Source organism: Oncorhynchus clarkii, chromosome 33 (genome assembly GCF_045791955.1).
Source record: "Oncorhynchus clarkii lewisi isolate Uvic-CL-2024 chromosome 33, UVic_Ocla_1.0, whole genome shotgun sequence".
Lineage (NCBI taxonomy): Eukaryota > Metazoa > Chordata > Actinopteri > Salmoniformes > Salmonidae > Oncorhynchus > Oncorhynchus clarkii.
Window position 1 is genome coordinate 7,147,693 of NC_092179.1, and position 20,893 is coordinate 7,168,585.

Below are 20,893 nucleotides of genomic sequence, written 5' to 3' on the forward strand. Positions count from 1 at the left end.
GCAGATTGGAAACCAAATAGCACTTTCCTCAACCCTCTATATCTATGTTTGCTGGCATCTTGTACCACAGAAGGCTTGCTGTATTTATTTATTACAGAAAGAAATAGGCAACTTTAACTTGCTTCGTCTTGCTTGAGTCTGTGTATTTTCAGTTATAGCAGCAGCAGAAATCGACATTTGAACTTGTCCCTAGTTCCCATTTTGTGAGAAACAAGGCTGTTCAATGAAAGCTAGGGAGGGAGGCCCACAGGATCGGAATGGCCAAACGGGTGTGAGCATTTGATTCCGGCTGAATTATCCTGGGGTGAGCTGCTTACTGTGGAAAATGTGCGGGTTATTTAAACGCGGAAATGCTCAAAAGCTGCTTCTCACAAACGAGCGCTAAATGCTGCATGATTCTAGAGAGATTGATGAAGCTTTTAAAAATCAAATCAAATGTTATTGGTCACATACACGTGTTTAGCAGATGTCATTGCGAGTGTAGCGAAATGCTTATGCATACAGGAACAGTGGTGGCCATCTTGAAGCATGTGGGGACAGCAGACTGGGATAGGGAGAGATTGAGTATGCCAGTAAACACATCAGCCAGCTGGTCTGCGCATGCTCTGAGGGCGTGGCTAGGGATGCCATAAGGGACGGCGGGATTGCGAGGGTTAACGCGTTGAAATGTTTTTACTCACGTCGGCCACGGAGAAGGAGAGCCCACAGTCCTTGGTAGCGGGCCGCGTCGGTAGAACTGGGTTATCCTCAAAGTGGGTGAAGAAGTTGTTAAGCTTGTCCGGGAAGCATTGGTGTCTGCGACGCGGATGGTTTATCTTCTGTAGACCCTGACACATACTTCTCGTGTCTGAGCCGTTGAATTGCGACTCCACTTTGTCTCTATACTGACGTTTTGCCTGTTTGATTGCCTCATGGAGGGAATTACTACTCTGTTTGTATTCTGCCATATGCCCAGTCACTTTGCCATGTTTAAAATGTGGTGTTTCGCGCTTTCAGTTTTGCGTGAATGCTGTCATCTATCCACGGTTTCTGGTTAGAGTAGGTTTTAATAGTCACAGTGGGTACAACATCTCCTATACACTTCCTGATAAGCTCAGTTACTCAGTTACTCAGTTTCAGTGAATTCGTCAATATTATTCTCGGAAGCTACCCGGAACATATCCCAGTCCGGGTGATCAAAACAATCTTGAAGCGTGGATTCCGATTGGTCAGACCAGCGTTAAATAGTCCTTAGCACGGGTACTTTCTTTTTTTACTTTTCTTTTTAGCACGGGTTTGAGTTTCTGCCTATAGTAAGGGAGGAGCTAAATGGAGTCATGGTCAGATTTGCTGAAAAGGAAGGTGGGGAGGGCCTTGTATGCATCCCGGAAGTTGGAGTAACAGTGGTCTACTGTTTTAGCAGCGCGAGTACTACAACCGATATGCTGATAGAATTTAGGCAGCATTTTCCTCAAATTTGCTTTGTTAAAATCCCCAGCTACAATAAACGCAGCCTCAAGATATATGGTTTCCAGTTTTCATAAAGTCCAGTGAAGTTTCTTGAGGGCCTTCGTGGTACCGGATTGAGGGGGGGGATGTACATGGCCGTGATGTACATGGCCGTAATCAAAGTCAATTATCTTGGGAGATAATAGGTCGGCATTTGATTATGAGGTATTCTAGGTCGGGTGAACAAAATTCCACCATGAGTCGTTAATCATGAAACATACTTCTCCCCCCTCTTCTTCCCAGAGAGATGTTTATTCTTGACGGCGCGATGAACTGAGAATCCAGATGGCTGGACAGACTCCGACAGTATATCCCGAGAGAGCCATGTTTCCGTGAACCAGAAAATGTTACAATCCCTGATGTCTCTCTGGAAAGAAACTTGCCCTGATCTCGTCAACTTTGTTATCCAGGGACTGAACATTAGCGAGTAATATACTCGGAAGCGGTGGGTGGTGTGCGGGCCTCCTAAGTCAGACTAGAAGACCACTCCAAGTACCCCTTTTCCATCTGCGTTGTTTTGGGTCGGCCTCTGGAATCAGTTCAATTGCCCTGGGTGGTGAGAACAAAGTCTCTACTTCGGGATAGTCATATTCCTGGTCGTAATGAAGGTATTGCTGGTGAGTTACCGCCGGTCTGATATCCAATAGTTCTTCCCGGCTGTATGTAATTACACATACAATTTTCTGGGCTAACAATTTAAGAAATAATACATAAACAACAAAATACTGCAAAATTTCCTAAGAACTAGAAGCGAGGCAGCCCTCTCTGTCCAGGCCATCTTGAAGAGAGGTGGGGAGTGGTGCATTGATGAGCATGTGTGTGTTGTGTTGTCGGTTTAAAGGGACCCCAAGGCATGTGTTCAATAGTAGAAACAGTCAAACAGTAGAAAGGGTTGGCACTAGCATGGCCATGTTGTTGGAGTGTCCTTACAAACGGTGATCATAGCCCTTCTCTCTCTATATAGTCACTCCCTCCTTTTGACTCCCCATTTAGCCGGTAAACACTGCAGTTTTACTCTGCAATAACATGCCACAAGCACCTAGATGTACAGTATTGGAGAATGTCCTTACAAACAGAGGTCACAGTCTTGTTACATCTCCCTATAAAGTCTTTATGACTCTCCAGTTAGCCAGAAAACACTGCAATTGTACTCTGCAATACAGTGTCCCGGGCTAGGTTTAGCCATTTGGGTGAGCAATTAGCGAAGTAACGAGCGTCAGTACTCTTTTTCATTCAGCCATTCTGTAGCACAGTCTGCTAAACAAGGAGATTAGTCAACCAATCAGAGTAAAATGAAGTGTGCTGTCCCTTGGCAGTACGGCGCATGGCGCACGCTCCCAAAATGAGCCACTTAGGACTGAAATAGGACCCTTTGAAAACCCAGCACAAAGCAAAAACATTTTTGTTTTACGACAAATACTCATGAAGAGGAAATTCCAAAAACCCAGCAGCTCAGCGTTTTGTCCCTTTAAAAAAAAAAAAAAAGTCCCGGTTTGGTTAAGTGGCCTGTGTGTGTGTGTGTGTGTGTGTGTGTGTCCGTTTGTGTGTGTGTGTGTGCACGTGCATGCACACGGGTGCATGAGCGTTTGTATTCTCGCCAGGACCTTGCATTTAATTGCGGCGGGCCTCCTCCACTTTCTGCAAGCGTGCATAATCATTCCATCCACTGTGATATCATCTGCTTTAATGTGCTATTTTACCATACAGTTAAACCTGGCCAATAAATCTAAGAGAGATCTCCTTTAAATAGATGCTGGTTGGCTGGACCAGTAGTGGCTGGACCAACCGAACCTCCAAGCTGAGACAATAGGGATGGCGGCTCCCTCCCTCAGGATCACATCTTAACACCTTAGTGCCCCAGATAGCAATGATGATGATGATGATGATGGATGATGATGACAGTGTAGGTGCATATTTCTGTCCGTCAGTCTGTGAATGCTTGTGTGCATCTATGAGTCTCTTCTCTCTGTCTGGTGACTCACTCTATCCATAGTATTCATCCATGTGTATATCCCAACAGAAAGAAACACCACATCCCATTCATTATTTCTAGCCAGAACATCCCACACTTCACTCTTGGCTTCACCATGTGTGGCCCTGTCTATTTTCTCTCCCTACGTCCCATATCAGAGGTCAAGGTGTGGCTTTTGAAATGGAGACGACGGAATCCACTCAATATCCAATATCAGAGCGTCAAGGTCGCAATGCAACGTTAAACCTTTTTTTCATTTGTGACATTTGCAGTGGACTCAATTATCTCTGTCTATTCCATGGAGCACAGTGGAGAGATCCTATGTGACCTCATTATGGAAATGACAAAGACTATGTCCCAAATGGCACCGTGTACCCTGTAGAGTATAGTACACTACTTTTGAACCATAGGGCTCAGGTCAAAAATAGTGCACTATATGGCATACACTGAAATGGGTCCCATTTGGAACGCATAGACAGCAACCAAAGACATGATACAGCGAGTTGTGAAATCCAGAGATTATACACAGTACCAGTCAAAAGTTTGGACACACCTGCTGTCACGGTCGTCGGTGGAAGAAGGTGAGGACCAAAGCGCAGCGTGGGAAGTGTTCATGTCTTTTAATTAAGTAATAGAACACTTGAACAAAACAATAAACGACCAACGAACAGTCCCGTAAAGGTGAATGACAAAAAAACACTAAACAGGAAAATAATCACCCACAACTCAAAAGTGAAACCAGGCTACCTAAATATGGTTCTCAATCAGGGGCAACGATAAACAGCTGCCTCTGATTGAGAACCATACCAGGCCAAACACAGAAATCCCAAAACATAGAAATAGGAACATAGACAACCCACCCAAACTCACGCCCTGACCATACTAAAACAAAGACATAATAAAAGAACTAAGGCCAGAACGTGACACCTGCTTATTCAAGGGTTTTTCTTTATTTTTACTATTTTCTACATTGTAGAATAATAGTGACGACAAACCAACTATGAAATAACACATATGGGAATCATGTAGTAACCAAAAAGATTTCAAACAAATCATAATATATGTTATATTTGAGATTCTTTAAAGTAGCCACCCTTTGCCTTGATGACAGCTTTGCACACTCTTGGCATTCCCTCAGCCAGCTTCATGAGGTAGTCACCTGGAATACATTTCAATTAACAGGTGTGCCTTGTTAATTTGTGGAATTTCTTTCCATCTTAATGCACTTGAGCCAATCAGATGTGTTATGACAAGGTAGGGGGGGTATACAGAAAATAGCCCTATTTGTAAAATACCAAGTCCATATTATGGCAAGAACAGCTCAAATTAGGAAAGAGAAACGACAGTCCGTCATTACTTTTAAGACATGAAGGTCAGTCAAGCCGAAAAATTTCAAGAACTTTGAAAGTTTCTTCAAGTGCAGTTGCAAAAACCATCAAGCGATGAAACTGGCCCTCGTGAAGACCGCCACAGGAAAGGAAGACCCAGAGTGCAGAGGATAAGTTCATTAGAGTTACCAGCCTCAGAAATTGCAGCCCAAATAAATGCTTCACAGAGTTCAAGTAACAGACAATTCTCAACAACTGTTCAGAGAAGACTGCGTGAATCAGGCCTTCATGGTCCACTTGCTTGGGCCAAGAAACACGAGCAATGAACATTAGACTGGTGGAAATCTGTCCTTTGGTCTGATGAGTCAAAATTTGAGATTTTTGGTTATTTTTGGTCCTTTGCTGGTGACACCGTCAGTGATTTATTTATAATTCAAGGCACACTTAATTAACAAGCATGGCTACCACAGGAATCTGCAGCGATACGCCATCCGATCTGGTTTGCGCTTAGTTGGACTATCATTTATTTTTCAAGAGGACAATGACCCAACACACCTCAAGGCTGTGTAAGGGCTATTTGACCAAGAATGAGAGTAATGGGGTGCTGCATCAGATGACCTGGCCTCCACAATCACCCGGCCTCAACCCATTTGAGATGGTTTGGGATGAGTTGGACCGCAGAGTGAAGGAAAAGCAGGCAACAAGTGCTCAGCATATGTGGGAACTCCTTCAAGACTATTGTAAAATAATTCCAGGTGAAGCTGGTTGAGAGAATGCCAAGAGTGTGCAAAGCTGTCATCATGGAAAAGGGTGTCTACTTTGGAGAATCTAAAATATTAAATATATTTTCATTTATTTAACACTTTTTTGGTTACTACATGTGTTATTTCATAGTGTTTATGTCTTCACTATTATTCTACAATGTAGAAAATAGTAAAAATAAAGAAAACCCTGAAATGAGTAGGTGTGTCCAAACTTTTGACTTGTACTGTATATTTTCCTGTTTTCTTTATCTCTCCAATACAGTACAGAGGGCAGCTAGGACTCATTATTAGTTGCTTCCCCCCCTCTCCCTCCCTCTCTCTCCCTCTCTCTCGCTCTCTCTCCCTAATTGCCCCCTGACACCCTTTTGCAATCTCGCTCTCGTTCACACACACACACACACACACACACACACACACACACACACACACACACACACACACATTCTTAATACATTCCGTAACAGTGCGAAAGGACTTGCTAACTACCGTGCCGGCATTTGTCCTTTGTGTTAGGGAGGGTTAGCAGGGAATAACAGGCGAATTGTGATCTCTTCCCGAAACAACACGACAGACCACAACAGATGTCATAACCGTAAGCATTAATATGAATGATTACAAGGTCACAAATACTTGCTCCCAAATGGCACACTATTCCCTACATAGTGCACTACCTTTGATCTGGGGCCCATAGGGCTGTGGTCAAAAGTAGTGCAATACTTAGGGAATAGTGTGCCATTTGGGAAGCAACCCCAAAATGAATTGTTTTCATGTCATGCTTTTAAATGATGTCATTCGTATGAATAATACATATGTTTCTTAGGGAGTTCTAGAAACTGGGGTTGTTCTGTTGTCTTTGATCTAGATGCAGTGACGTCCCTCGGAATGTCCTCCACGGGCTAAAAGGAAAAAAATATGAAATGATGAAAGAATGTTATGGAATGATTATGCGTGTGATTAAATAAATTGGAGACGCGGAGGGATAAGAAAGTAATTATGAAATAAAGAGTTTCTCCACACTGGAAGGACAAGTGCAAGGACCAATTGCTGTCTGTCTCTAGTTGCTGTCTTCCTCTCGACGTTGACAAATGAGGTAATTACATTTGTGTGAATCTGTGGGATTGGTTGTCACTGGATAGTGGAATGGTGTTAGCTAACACCCATTACTGAGATTCACTTGAGGGGCTGATAAATCTGGCAGACTATCATATTAATGAATTTCACCATTATACATAATACCCCACAATCCTATTTTGGTTGATTAAAGAGATGACATGTTTTTCTATGCTAAATATGATCAATATTATGTAATTTTCTGTATGGTAGGAGTAACTGCTTTTCCAACTATCCTTCTTCAGCGCACACACACACACACACACACACACACACACACACACACACACAGAAACATACACACACAGGCAACGCTGACACTCTATAGCATAGGCTTCTCATTAACATCAAGGAAATGGCACCCTATTTCATATTTTCTTCTGACCAGGGCCCATAATGCTCTGGTCAAACGCAGTGTGCTGTATAGAGAATAGGGTTCCATTTGGGACAACCACAGGATCTTTGTTGTTCCACTGTAATGGGCATTCCATATGCTAACCCCGAGGTGCTCCACTTACTGTAGATAACTCACATGCCATGCCAGTGTCACTGTTACAATTAAACACTTTATCACATGCTTAAGGGTTAGAGAGAGAGAGAGAGGGAGGGGGGACAGAGGGAGAGAGTTATGAGAGAGGAGGGAGAGAGGGGGGGAGACAGAGAGAGAGGTCGTGAGAGAGAGAGGCACAGAAAGCGAGAGAGATATTCCCCCCATCCAGAAGCTGCCAGGCTTAACCAAGCCATGTTTGACATGTAGAAAAGTATCAGCTGGAATTACCCTGCTACAGCTGAATGGATACCTTCAGGCTTCATTTCCTGGTTCTCTCTTACAGAAAATGTCTTATAGGGGTGTCTTATCCCTTCCCTCTCTCTGTTTCTCTGTCAGTTTCTCTCTCTCCTCTATCATTTCTCTTGTCTCTCTCTTCTCTCTCTCCTCTATCATTTCTCTTGTCTCTCTCTTCTCTCTCTCCTCTATCATTTCTCTTATCTCTCTCTTCTCTCTCTCCCTTTCTTCCTCGCTCTGTCTTTCTTCCTCGCTCTGTCTTTCTTCCTCGCTCTGTCTTTCTTCCTCGCTCTGTCTTTCTTCCTCGCTCTGTCTTTCTTTTCCTTTTCCTTTCCTTTATTCCTCGTAATAATAACACATAACACTACATACAGTTGTCCAGAATGTGTGTGGAATGCCAATTTCTTACGATACTCAACTCTGCATTCTGAAAGGACATTGTGTGTAAGACCTACCACGCATGACTGCATGCTGAGATTTGCATATCAATCACATGAATTGCTAAGTATAAAGAAATACCACATAGTCCAATGATTCCAGTCCAGAAATGGCCTATGACCTGTGGGTCCATCAGTAATCGCTCCTGTAATACAATCCGTTGAGACGAGTATCCAGGTAATGCAATGTACGACATAGTGCCAAGAGAAGACAGACTGTCCCATTTTTACACCGGCCTGAGAATGAGCCATACATTTCAACACTTGCTCATATCCGACTGTGGGTAAAGTGCTGCTGTCCATCTACCATATAGATTCATGTAGATGTAAGATAGAAGATGGTATGTAGATGCCATTTACCATACACTGCACTGGATTTGTAGCTCGTGTGTTTCAACTGCTAAAACATGTCGCAGGGCCACAGCCTGTGATAATATCTTCAGATCAACGATCCTAACATTAGCTCTGACAGTCATAACTTAACGAAAATGCACTTATTAAAACTTCCTAGTATAGGTCTGTTATCGTGTTAAGCGTGTGTGGGGCTCCATGGCAGGACAGCAACAATTGATTGAATAGAGTTGACCTCAACACCATTAGGTGCCCCAGCAACATGCATCAACCAGGCACGATTCCTTATTCTGCCGATTAACTACCTCTCAGGCACAGAGATGAATGGTCCTGTCTCGTCTAATGTAATATTTGTTTCTACTTCTTGAAGTCTCCACTCCTGCTAGTCTCCGTCTCCATCTGACTTCTTCATTGTATTACCTCACACTTTATTCCCAAGACGGACTGGGGAACTGTGGGTCGGCGGACTGAGCATTTTCATCCATCTGCTTTTGTCTCATTGTCTAATGGGTTTTTTCTTTCTTTCTTTGCTGAAAGCGCTCTCTCTCTCTCTCTCTCTCTCTCTCTCTCTCTCTCTCTCTCTCTCTCTCTCTCTCTCTCTCTCTCTCTCTCTCTCTCTCTCTCTCTCTCTCTCTCTCTCTCTCTCTCTCTCTCTCTCTCTCTCTCTCTCTCTCTCTCTCTCTCTCCCTCCCTCCCTCCCTCCCTCTCTCTCCCTCCCTCCTCCAGACGTTTGCTGTCGTTTGTCTGTGAGCTGTCTGTCTGTGACGGGGCTAAGGCCCTCCAGGAACTCAAAATGCCATTGTGGCATTTTTTTTTTTTTCTTCAAGCGATTGCTTTTTTTCAATAATAAAGAGAAGTAGCTCTAACCGTCCTCTGTGAATGTATTTACTCTCCCTCAGCGAATCAAACTGACTTTCTCTTGTTCTCTCTCCAAGTGTCCAGACAGGACCCCGGGTGTATTTGATCCTGTGTGTTTCTGTTGTTGTACGTCATTGTGTAACCAAATGATCACTCTCATATGCCTATCAATGATCAACTTTGTAAGGTACAGGAAAGGCCCTAAACTCATCCGTGTGAGATGTCAATACCCATGCATTGTGCATGCTGTTTTAATGCCTGTCAAAAATATATTACATTCATATCAACTCACGATGTGAGCGACATGCAGCATTTAACCAGAAATCATCTCTATAATTGATGACAGACTCACTGATGCCAGAGCTAAACACAAACACATGTAGGCTAGTTTGCTCACTCATATCACGCTTAATAAAAAAACATGTGTAGGCCGACAGTGAAATGGTTACATACGAAGCACGTGACTAATGAAATGTGCTTTGAATCGTTATCAATAACATTTATGAGAAAGTAAACAAACTAGCTGACATGTGTTTGATATTACAGCCTGTTGTTTTTCGACATAGGTGTCAGTTACATCAGCTTTCACATTGAGAGACCGAGGCTTTCGAGAGACAACACTGTCTCAATTTAATATGTCAAAAATAGTGACATTGAACCATTGTGGTCATTCATAACCCAAGCTGATATGTTTAGTTAGGCTAGAACACAGCACCAGATACCGGCACTCTACCCTGTGAAACCAAGTTAATGTGAACCGCTTTCACAACTCTCACCCCTTTATAGGCCCCAAGGATCTGTTAACGTGTCATCTAGTCAACAAGCCTCTCTTGTGGTGACCCTACGCAGGCAGTAGGGGGATGTACAGTTTTCAGAAGCTGCAGTTTCACTGCTGATCGAGGTTTTGAAAACAGAGCTACAAATATCCACAATATCCATCTCTTTAACTTGTTTAACAGACAAGCTGGTAGTTTATAGTGTAACAGATTAGATTTTCTCCAAAAACACAATGTAATTATCAGCATAATTTCCAATCCCCCATAAATATATATATATTTCTTATTTTCTTAAATATCTTCTCATTCTTTATTATTTTCGCCTAACCCTACCACCCTCATGTATTTGGAGTAAACTAATGGACGACAACACTTAGGCTTCTACAGTGCCTTGCGAAAGTATTCGGCCCCCTTGAACTTTGCGACCTTTTGCCACATTTCAGGCTTCAAACATAAAGATATAAAACTGTATTTTTTTTTGTGAAGAATCAACAACAAGTGGGACACAATCATGATGTGGAACGACATTTATTGGATATTTCAAACTTTTTTAACAAATCAAAAACTGAAAAATTGGGCGTGCAAAATTATTCAGCCCCCTTAAGTTAATACTTTGTAGCGCCACCTTTTGCTGCAATTACAGCTGTAAGTCGCTTGGGGTATGTCTCTATCAGTTTTGCACATCGAGAGACTGACATTTTTTCCCATTCCTCCTTGCAAAACAGCTCGAGCTCAGTGAGGTTGGATGGAGAGCACTTGTGAACAGCAGTTTTCAGTTCTTTCCACAGATTCTCGATTGGATTCAGGTCTGGACTTTGACTTGGCCATTCTAACACCTGGATATGTTTACTTTTGAACCATTCCATTGTAGATTTTGCTTTATGTTTTGAATCATTGTCTTGTTGGAAGACAAATCTCCGTCCCAGTCTCAGGTCTTTTGCAGACTCCATCAGGTTTTCTTCCAGAATGGTCCTGTATTTGGCTCCATCCATCTTCCCATCAATTTTAACCATCTTCCCTGTCCCTGCTGAAGAAAAGCAGGCCAAAACCATGATGCTGCCACCACCATGTTTGACAGTGGGGATGGTGTGTTCAGCTGTGTTGCTTTTACGCCAAACATAATGTTTTGCATTGTTGCCAAAAAGTTCAATTTTGGTTTCATCTGACCAGAGCACCTTCTTCCACATGTTTGGTGTGTCTCCCAGGTGGCTTGTGGCAAACTTTAAACGACACTTTTATGGATATCTTTAAGAAATGGCTTTCTTCTTGCCACTCTTCCATAAAGGCCAGATTTGTGCAATATACGACTGATTGGTGTCCTATGGACAGAGTCTCCCACCTCAGCTGTAGATCTCTGCAGTTCATCCAGAGTGATCATGGGCCTCTTGGCTGCATCTCTGATCAGTCTTCTCCTTGTATGAGCTGAAAGTTAAGAGGGACGGCCAGGTCTTGGTAGATTTGCAGTGGTCTGATACTCCTTCCATTTCAATATTATCGCTTGCACAGTGCTCCTTGGGATGTTTAAAGCTTGGGAAATCTTTTTGTATCCAAATCCGGCTTTAAACTTCTTCACAACAGTATCTCGGACCTGCCTGGTGTGTTCCTTGTTCTTCATGATGCTCTCTGCGCTTTTAACGGACCTCTGAGACTATCACAGTGCAGGTGCATTTATACGGAGACTTGATTACACACAGGTGGATTGTATTTATCATCATTAGTCATTTAGGTCAACATTGGATCATTCAGAGATCCTCACTGAACTTCTGGAGAGAGTTTGCTGCACTAAAAGTAAAGGGGCTGAATAATTTTGCACGCCCAATTTTTCAGTTTTTGATTTGTTAAAAAAGTTAGAAATATCCAATAAATGTCGTTCCACTTCATGATTGTGTCCCACTTGTTGTTGTTTCTTCACAAAAAATACAGTTTTATATCTTTATGTTTGAAGCCTGAAATGTGGCAAAAGGTCGCAAAGTTCAAGGGGGCCGAATACTTTCGCAAGGCACTGTACTTCCAGCTTATACAGACTACATACATTTTGCAGACATGGTACATTTTACCCTAGTTATCTTTTTAAATCTTTTATTTCATCGTTCAGCAACCCTCAACCCCTCCCATTTGTTATGTTTGTTTGTGTTTGTTTGTCGTGGTAATCTGTAAACATAAACAACCGTGGTGACAGAGATGGATTGTCATGCTGGTTTATTTCATTAAAGCTATTCTCCTGGGTGTTTCCCAACGTGAATTGTTGGAGCAGATGGAGCCAATGAACAAGATGGTGATATGTAGAAGATGGACACTGGGCTTGTAATTGAATAGCGTGTCTTTATTTGTCCTTGGTGTTACCAGGTATGAGGTATTGGAAGAGCAGATTGAGAAGGCAATAATCATTGGTTTTTCCCATTACACAGAGAACAACATAGAATGTTGTGTTGTCTCTCTGAATGAATTTTGTTTTTACTTTTATCCTGGACCAAAGAAACAGGATCATTACTTCTCTAGAAGACTGGATTTATACGCCATTCGAAACAATCAATATTCCGATATATTTGAGCTACGTCCAGCAATATCAAAGACATATCTGATCATGTTGGTGAACTTATTTGAGCATCATCAAAGGGATAGTTTGTTGAAGATAATCGTTAAGGAATTTGATCAGACTTGGACTCCATCGGTGGTACTCTGGTAGTGCAGGCAATGGAAACGCCACAGTATTTGAGCCACATCCCGCCAATATCACGAGGCTAATCAATATCAAAGACAAAATCATCAAAGTGATCATCAGCTAACGGACGTGAACAGTATCAGCAGCAGATAACTACGTCATCGGTTACCACGCTGCTCATGCATTATATACTAACTAGGATTTCATCACTTAACAATGTTTTATGAGTCACAAAATCCTCATCTTCTGCCAACATTTCTCTGGCCCATCTGTGATACATACATTAACACCACAGAGCTGGGGAACTTTCTCCAAGTCCTGTATGACACCCATGGTCACACCATTTGGTCAAGTAGCTCCATTTTCCCACACAGAGATGCATTATGTTCTTTCGTTCTCCTTTCTGTTGGTGAAAACTTCAACACGTCTTGATAGTTATAGATGTGCACGTGGACAGTGGCTCAATTTCTATACTCAGAAAAATGCCCTTCGTGCAACGCCAGAAATATAATAAGATGTTCAAATGCAGGCTTGTTTACCTACTAGTACTGCTTGGATTTTGAGGGCAGTTCCTTTTCATCTTACTGCAGCGATTTCAAACACATTGATGTCTCAGGCAAGTTTCTCAGGCTAGGTATCAGGGGGTTATCAGATGATATCCTACTGGGTTTTCTCCATGAACACCCTGAGGGCTGAGTCTACAGTGCTGAGGCTACAGGAGGCTTGTCAAGTTCTGACCTTAGTTTTTTTTTATTTTTTATGTCTTTGTGTTAGGTTGGTCAGGGCGTGAGTCGGGGTGGGTTGTCTATGTTCCTTTTTCTATGTTATATTTTCTACGTGTTTGGCCTTGTATGGTTCTCAATCAGAGGCAGGTGTCGTTCGTTGTCTCTGATTGAGAATTATACTTAGGTAGCCTTTTCCCACCTGTGTTTTGTGGGTGATTATTTTCTGTTTAGTGTGGTTTGCACCTGACGGAGCTGTTTCATTTTTTTTCACGTTGTTCTTTTGTATTTCAGTGTTCAGTAATAAAACATCATGAAACATCATGAACACATACCATATTGGTCCAATATTTCATACTCGTCGTCAGACGACGAAAACAACCGTTACAAGGCTACAGAAGGCTGTGTTCCCCATGCACCGTTGGAAGGCCAGTACAATATTATCGATTCGGGTAGAGCAGACTAAGGACGTGTAGATAAACAAACAGAACAGAGAGCATTAGAAGATGCTTCATCTAAGACAGTGGGATATTTGTGGGGGTGTGTGTGCTGGTGTTGGAGTGAGCCGGGTGTGCAGTGTGCTGAGTGACGTGTATGCTGAGAATGTGGGTGTGAGTCAGTGGGTGTCTAAAGTGAATGGGGATGTGTGGTGGGCTGTAATGACTACTGAAGATGTGTGGGGCGGTAGTGACTCATAGTGGTGTGTTACAGGGGCTGGTGGTGCTGCCGGGCCTATCTCTGGCAGCAGGTGTTACATCAGGACCAGACATGATTCATCTGCTACTGCTGGATTTGACCCTGAGGGTGGGAGGTACAGCAGGGGAGAAGGGACAAACTGTACAGGCTTCCCTTCACCCACCTTCTCCCTCTCTGATCTCTCTCGCAATCAGCGTAAGCACCCTGAGAAACAATATGCTCCTGAGATCCTACTTATAGACAGTCTCCCACACAACACACTGAAACAGCACACACACACACACACACACACCAACACGCTTTTCCCATTCAGATACATGCAGTGATAATGATCCAGCAGCATCAACATCCCGACCTAACCTCCCAGTACAGCTTGTTAATGGCCCAGCGTTTGTTCTACTTTGCACGTTCACAACCATCTGACTGATATTCACGTATTAACCCCACAGAGGACCCCAGTCACACACGTTCCTATGGTTCTAACTAGCACTGGGCTAACGTTATTGGCGTTTAGACTTTTATCTCTATGGCCTCATCGTTAGCAATTCAACGCCAACAAGCAGAGCCAATGAATGAGTAAACATAATATCACTGGAACAAACAAACAAACGCATCTCGTGTCACATCCAGAGGAGGGAGCTACAGTGCACTTATAAAAACTGTCTCTATAACTAAATATATGTGTGTGCAATCACTTAAAAACTATAAATATTAACAGTGACTAAGGACATCTTTTAAACGGAGTCAGGACGTCCATGGGAATGAACTAACCCCAGTCTTTGACATGCTGTTGGTGAATTAAGCTGAAGTGTCATCTCTAGTGTGCAGCCTTGTGTGTGTCTCTCTCTCTCTCACACACACACAGACACAAGCACACTCTCTCTCTCTCTCTCTCTCTCTCTCTCTCTCTCTCTCTCTCTCTCTCTCTCTCTCTCTCTCTCTCTCTCTCTCTCTCTCTCTCTCTCTCTCTCTCTCTCTCTCTCTCTCTCTCTCTCTCTCTCTCTCTCTCTCTCTCTCTCTCACACACACACACACACAGACACAAGCACACACTCCCTCTCTCTCTCTCTCTCTCTCTCTCTCTCTCTCACACACACACACACAGACACAAGCACACACTCCCTCACTCTCTCCTCCCTCTCTAACTTTCTCGCTCTCTCTCTCTCCCTCTCTCTCTCTCTCTCTCTCCCTCTCCCTCTCTCTCTCTCTCTCTCTCTCTCACTCTCAGCTGCGTCTGTGCAGATCTCACAGTGAGACGGTAATTGTGAGAGACAGTTACCATATGAGTCACAGTCATAATCATAGACCTTCCATTTATTTCCTCTCTGCCGCTTATGGTCATACTCGTGAGAAAATAGGTGTCACGCGGAGCATGCACTGGTATGTGTGTGTGTGTTTATGGTCAATAATACACGAAGTAAGATGACATTGCTCTTTAATATATGCCAATTACAACATAGACTAGATTCTCTTTAGCCCTATATACTGTTGGACACCTCGCATGGATGTCCTAGATGGCTACAATGAAGAGCCTGGAAAATAATTGGCTAATTGTTTTAGGGGGTAATTGTTTCCAAAAACCCTGTTACTGAAAGCATGTCTATAATCTGTAACTCCTTGTCCGTCCATCCGGAATGTATAATGTGTGGATATCTCCAAACTGGCACCTATAACTCTGCTGTGTTATAGGTCCCAGTTTGGATTTTTTGGGGGGGGGGCTCAGATGGTTTCTACACAGATAGCCACACATTATACAATCGGGATTATACAAGGAGTTACGGATTATAGATATGCCTTCAGTAACAGGATTTTCAGAAACAAGTACTGCCTTAAAACATTTTGCCAAGCTATATATGGCTAGATTGTCCTTATTTTCATGCTGCCATTTCCTGACAAACATTATCTGAAGTTTTATAATGCCTGGGGACTGGGCGATATGGCCAAAATATCATATAATTATATATATATATATATGTAACATTCTTTACAGTGTGACGGTATTTTATGTTTTTGAATAGTAAACGTTCTAAATATGCTTCATGAGTAGTTCATGACCCTAGGGTGGCCACACAAATTAGATGTGATTTCAATGGGGCTTTCTCCATTCTGATTGTTTTATTTTGTTCAATCCAACTCCAACAACAATTTCATGAATTCCGTCATTTCCTGCACTCATTTGTTAGCATTTGCACACTGTGCCACTGTGCATGATATGGGCACAATATCTAGGCCTAATTAAATGGTGAACTGTTGGAATCATCTATAGCTGGAATATACACTAAGTGTCCCAAAAATTTGGACACCATCCTAATATTGAGTAGCACCCCCTTTTGTCCTCGGAGCAGCCTCAATTTGCCAGGGCATGGACTCTACAAGGTGTCAAAAGCATTCCACAGAGATGCTGGCACTTGTTGACTCCAATGCTTACCACAGTTGTGTCAAGCTGACTAGATGTCCTTTGGGTGGTGCACCATTCTTGATACACACAGGAAACTGTTGTGCGTGAAAAACCCGGCAACATTGCAGTTCTTGACAAACCCAAGCTGGTGCGCCAGGCACCTACTACCATAACACGTTCAAAGGCACGTACATATTTTGTCTTACCCATTCACCCTCTGAATGGCACACATACACAATCCATGTCTCAATTGTCTCCAGGCTTAAAGATCCTTCTTTAACCTGTCTCCTCACCTTCATCTACATTGATTGAAGTAGATGTAATAGGTTACATCAATAAGGGATCATAGCTTTCACCTGGATTCACCTGGTCAGGCTATGTCATGTAAATAGCAGGTGTCCCTAATGGTTTGCATACTCAGTGGAGTGGGCAGCACTTTGAATATATTGTTATTTGACATGACAATGAATGAAGAAGCCAGGGAGGAACTATTGTGAAAGAGTAGGAACCAAAGTGTTGGTCAGGGTTTCCCAGAGGACACTAATTAGATGTTAGATTACATGTTTTCTCTTATTTCATGTAGCTAGCGCAAGCTAACATATTTATGCTTTTGCACAAACAACATGGTGATCTTTGCCTACACCAGAACTGGTATCAGGCTGTATGAGCTAGCTACGATTGCTTTGACTATTTGTACATTTAGCAAGCTAGCTAGCCAGCTTACTTACATTAGTGGCTAACACAATTTATTTTACCCACAACTTGCTAAGAAAAGACAAACTAGCTGTTTGCAGACAGTAAGACACACTAACTAATTGTGTAAATATAGAACGCTTGTGGATTTATATTAAGAACCAAAGTGGAAATCAACTTTGTTGTTAACATCTTGTTGCATCTGACCATGCATACAGTGTGACGGCATGGCAATTGCTCGTGACTCCGTGGTTGTTTGGTTGAGCAACAACCTGAGTGACGGGGCAGGGCTTGGTGTGGGATGCGCATGGGGAAGCGACATGCCGGAGGAAAGAGAGAGAGAGAGAGACGACACGAGTAGCAAACGGAGTCAACTAAAAAAACTGACATAACACGTGCCAGAGTGGCGTATCACATTTAACAAACACTGAAATATCGTTATAGAAGGTAAAGTAAAAACCCATACCGGTCCGTGCATCACTACCGGTAAAATACAGTACACCGCCCAGCCCTAGTCCAAACCCTCTCATCCAGCTGATGTAATCACACACACGCTGTACTTTCATCTCATACCCAGCATAACAATTATCGATCAGCTCTGGCTATGTTTCTGTTCTGTGACTCACAGTAGAGAAGCATGCCATCTGTTGGTCAGCCAGTCCAGTCAGGTTCTGAGATTCATGTCAGAGACCACAAGTAGGTCAGGGCACTGCTTCAGAAACCATTTTGGATAGGGGGAAGAGTGCAGAAGAAACAGGTGAAGGTGGACAGGAGAGTAGGGTAGAGGCAGCCTAGGACGAGAGAGACGGGACTGGACAGGAAACGGGAAAGGACAGACAAGAGGGACAAGCCAGGACAAGGAAAGGGACAGCGGAAGGAGTCAGACCATGGTAGAAAAGACAAGCCAGGAGGGAAGAAATGGACAAAAAATGTAGGTCAGGACAAAAGGGACGAGACAGAGAGGAGAAAGTGAGAAAGAAGAAATCATCAAGGAAAGGGACACAGGAAACAAGTGTAAAATCAAGTTAGAGGCAAACAGCTGTTTAACAGTAGGGAGGATCAGTATGGCTCTGTAGACGGCTGACCAGAGCAAACAGCCAACATTGCAGAAGAGAACCTCCCTCTACATTTTTTTAAAATCTTGTCAATACCAGAATATGTGGGGAATCTAGTTTCAGGCTTTTCTTTTACACCTGCTATGTTAGGTTTCCACCGAGGAAGAGTTGCTACACACACACACACACGTTTACACACACAGACACACACTGATCTGGAACATCCAGAGAAAGACTGGCCACTGATTAAACAGTCACAGTCTCTATGTGATCGAAACACATTCTCAATTCATTCTCAAGACAAAAGAGAAGAAAATGAAAAAAGAGATTCAATTCCCTCCTCGGCTTTTGCTGCAGCCTATAATGAACCTAAGACTCTGGAAGAGGAGAGGAAATGAGTCCCGTGTAGCTCAGTTGGTAGAGCATGGCTCTTGCAATGCCAGGGTTGTTGGTCAATTCCCACGGGGGCCCAGTAGGAAAATGTTTGCACTCACTACTGTAACTCGCTCTGGATAAGAAGCTCTACTAAATTACAAGAATGTTCAATGAAATTCTAGCGAAGAGGAGGGATCTGTTGTTGTGGTAAATGTGGCCCCTAGACAACGGAATTATTGTTAGTCATTAGCTTAAGTGCTAATAAAATAGCTTAGCTTGTAATAAGCTTATCGCGTTTAATGCACCACTAATGCTTCCTTTCCCATACATATTCACCCATAACCCATAGAGCCAGCTGGAGATCTCTCTCAAGTGAATAATACTGGCATGGCATGCTATCCTTTCGTGGTCAGAATACACAGATGAGTTAGGGCTGAATGAATGTCTCTCTCTAAGATGACATTTTATCTCAATGAGACTAACCTGGGTGGGCTAAATGAAGATCATAATAAAGAAAAAAATAAAGACGAAATGTAGATTTTTCATTCATGGCATTCTCTTCATTTAAATGTGATGATGAGGAAGCTTCCACCTAATGAGTCTATCACAGTCCAGTGCAATCCAACTGCAACCAGGTGAAATACGGCAGTGATCTAATAGCACAAACAGTGGCTGACGCATGATTGCCCTTTCCACAGGGTGATGGTACTGAAGTAAGCCGCCAACTTGACAATTCCACACATCCAACAGTGAGTGTGCTACTCTTATTATAAACTGTGTCCTTATAAGTAAATTATTTGTTGCCTGTGTGTGTGTGTGTGTGTGTGTGTGTGTGTGTGTGTGTGTGTGTGTGTGTGTGTGTGTGTGTGTGCGTGTGTGTGTGTGCGCGTATGTGTGTGTGTGGGCAAGGGTGTGTGTAATTGTGCATACGTGAGTGGGCGCGTTCTTGCATGAGATCGGTACTGTTATCCAATAGCCTACTTTTGAAACGATATTAGTTCGACTGCAATGACAAAACCAATAACCCTTGAAGTGATTTCCGATATTGCTGTCGCATATTTTTCATGTCAAAGCAGTAGACAGTGACACCACGGTCACCCTATAGTCTACCGCAGCAGCACTTTCTCAATATGAACCAATATGAAAACGGGAAAGGGAAAACGAGCCAGAGCTAGAGGACTTACCGCAGTAGACGATTAAGAGACTCGTCAACAGTATCACAACCCAGAAAGTTGAAGACATCCTTGGCCAGGGGTTGGCATCCGTACGTTTAGTCAACCTTAAAACCGGAGCCATTGAACAGAGCGATACCCTCTCACAAAAATCAAAAGTAATTTCACCAGCCGGGTCTTCCTCTCACGAAGCGCCTCTCTCCACGTGTAATCCTTGGAAAAAAACATGTTGAGAACGAACCTCTCATTGCAAAAGCTCTCATATAGCTATGCACCCGGTGCGTAAAAAAGGTAGCATCTTCTTGAGGTTCGCAGTTTAACGCTTGGGAACTCCCATGTGACGCAATTAAATGTTTCGTATTCCAAAAATAACCCACCTCTTAGTGATATTTGTAGAAGTAATAGGCTAGTTCAGGAGAATCAGGAGAATAGGTTTGGCATCCTGAAATCGCAGTATGATCTCCAATATGATTGCTATAAAGGACTGAAAGATGCAATCACGTGTACCGCAACGTCGTAAAGCTCCTCTAATTCAACTGTGGTAGAGGATGTGTGAATCGTTTACGCTCCCAGGCAAAGAAAAACACTGGAAATATGTACTTCGTCAACAATGTCCTTTTAAATCTGATAAAGAATAGCATATGGGATCTACCCTAGAAAGAAAGTCCTTAGAGATCACAAGTCACTATCGACTGTCCTCAAACCCAAACTTGTAGATGATCACCATCATGCGCACAGTTATTCTATACTGGTAGAATAAAACGGAAGATGGAGAGAGAAATAACGAGAGCGAGTGTGAGAGAAGTAGAGAGTGAGCGCAGGATGCGTCGTAAATTCCCTCCAAATGATTTTGAGACTAGAATGTGCGTTATATCGCTGGAATAAAATAATGTCCCGAAAAATAAAACTACATCTGAAATCTATCCCCAATAAACATCTAATAATGTGGTTTCTTCAAGCAGCCCTCCCTAAACTAGCATACTGGGATGCTCACAGGTGGCGTGTGTGTGTGTTGATTTTTAGGATAGAGTACAGGCTGTATCTGTTAATGCATTTCCTGGAAATAATCAAAATCACACACATACATATCAAACACAACATTGTTTCATCTGTACTGAGCATAGTTTATGTCCTATAGTGTAGAAACATTTCAATAATGTCAGAGGACGTTACTTGATTGATAGTGCCTAAACATATCATTTATTGGGAAGAAATCCCATAGCAACTGTGTCCAAGCCGGCCCGAACTCGAA

General features: G+C 42.8%; 1 protein-coding gene across 1 annotated transcript in view; it reads right to left on the reverse strand.

Annotated features, from left to right (window-relative positions):
- Positions 1 to 19,765, reverse strand: part of LOC139393257 (chemokine-like protein TAFA-5) — a 172,769-nt gene extending 153,004 nt beyond the window's left edge. The window contains exon 1 of the mRNA XM_071141734.1: positions 19,654 to 19,765. Coding sequence (XP_070997835.1) covers positions 19,654 to 19,765 — 112 coding nt within the window. The remainder of the gene's footprint in view (positions 1 to 19,653) is intronic.
- Between the last annotated feature and the right edge of the window lie 1,128 nt (positions 19,766 to 20,893).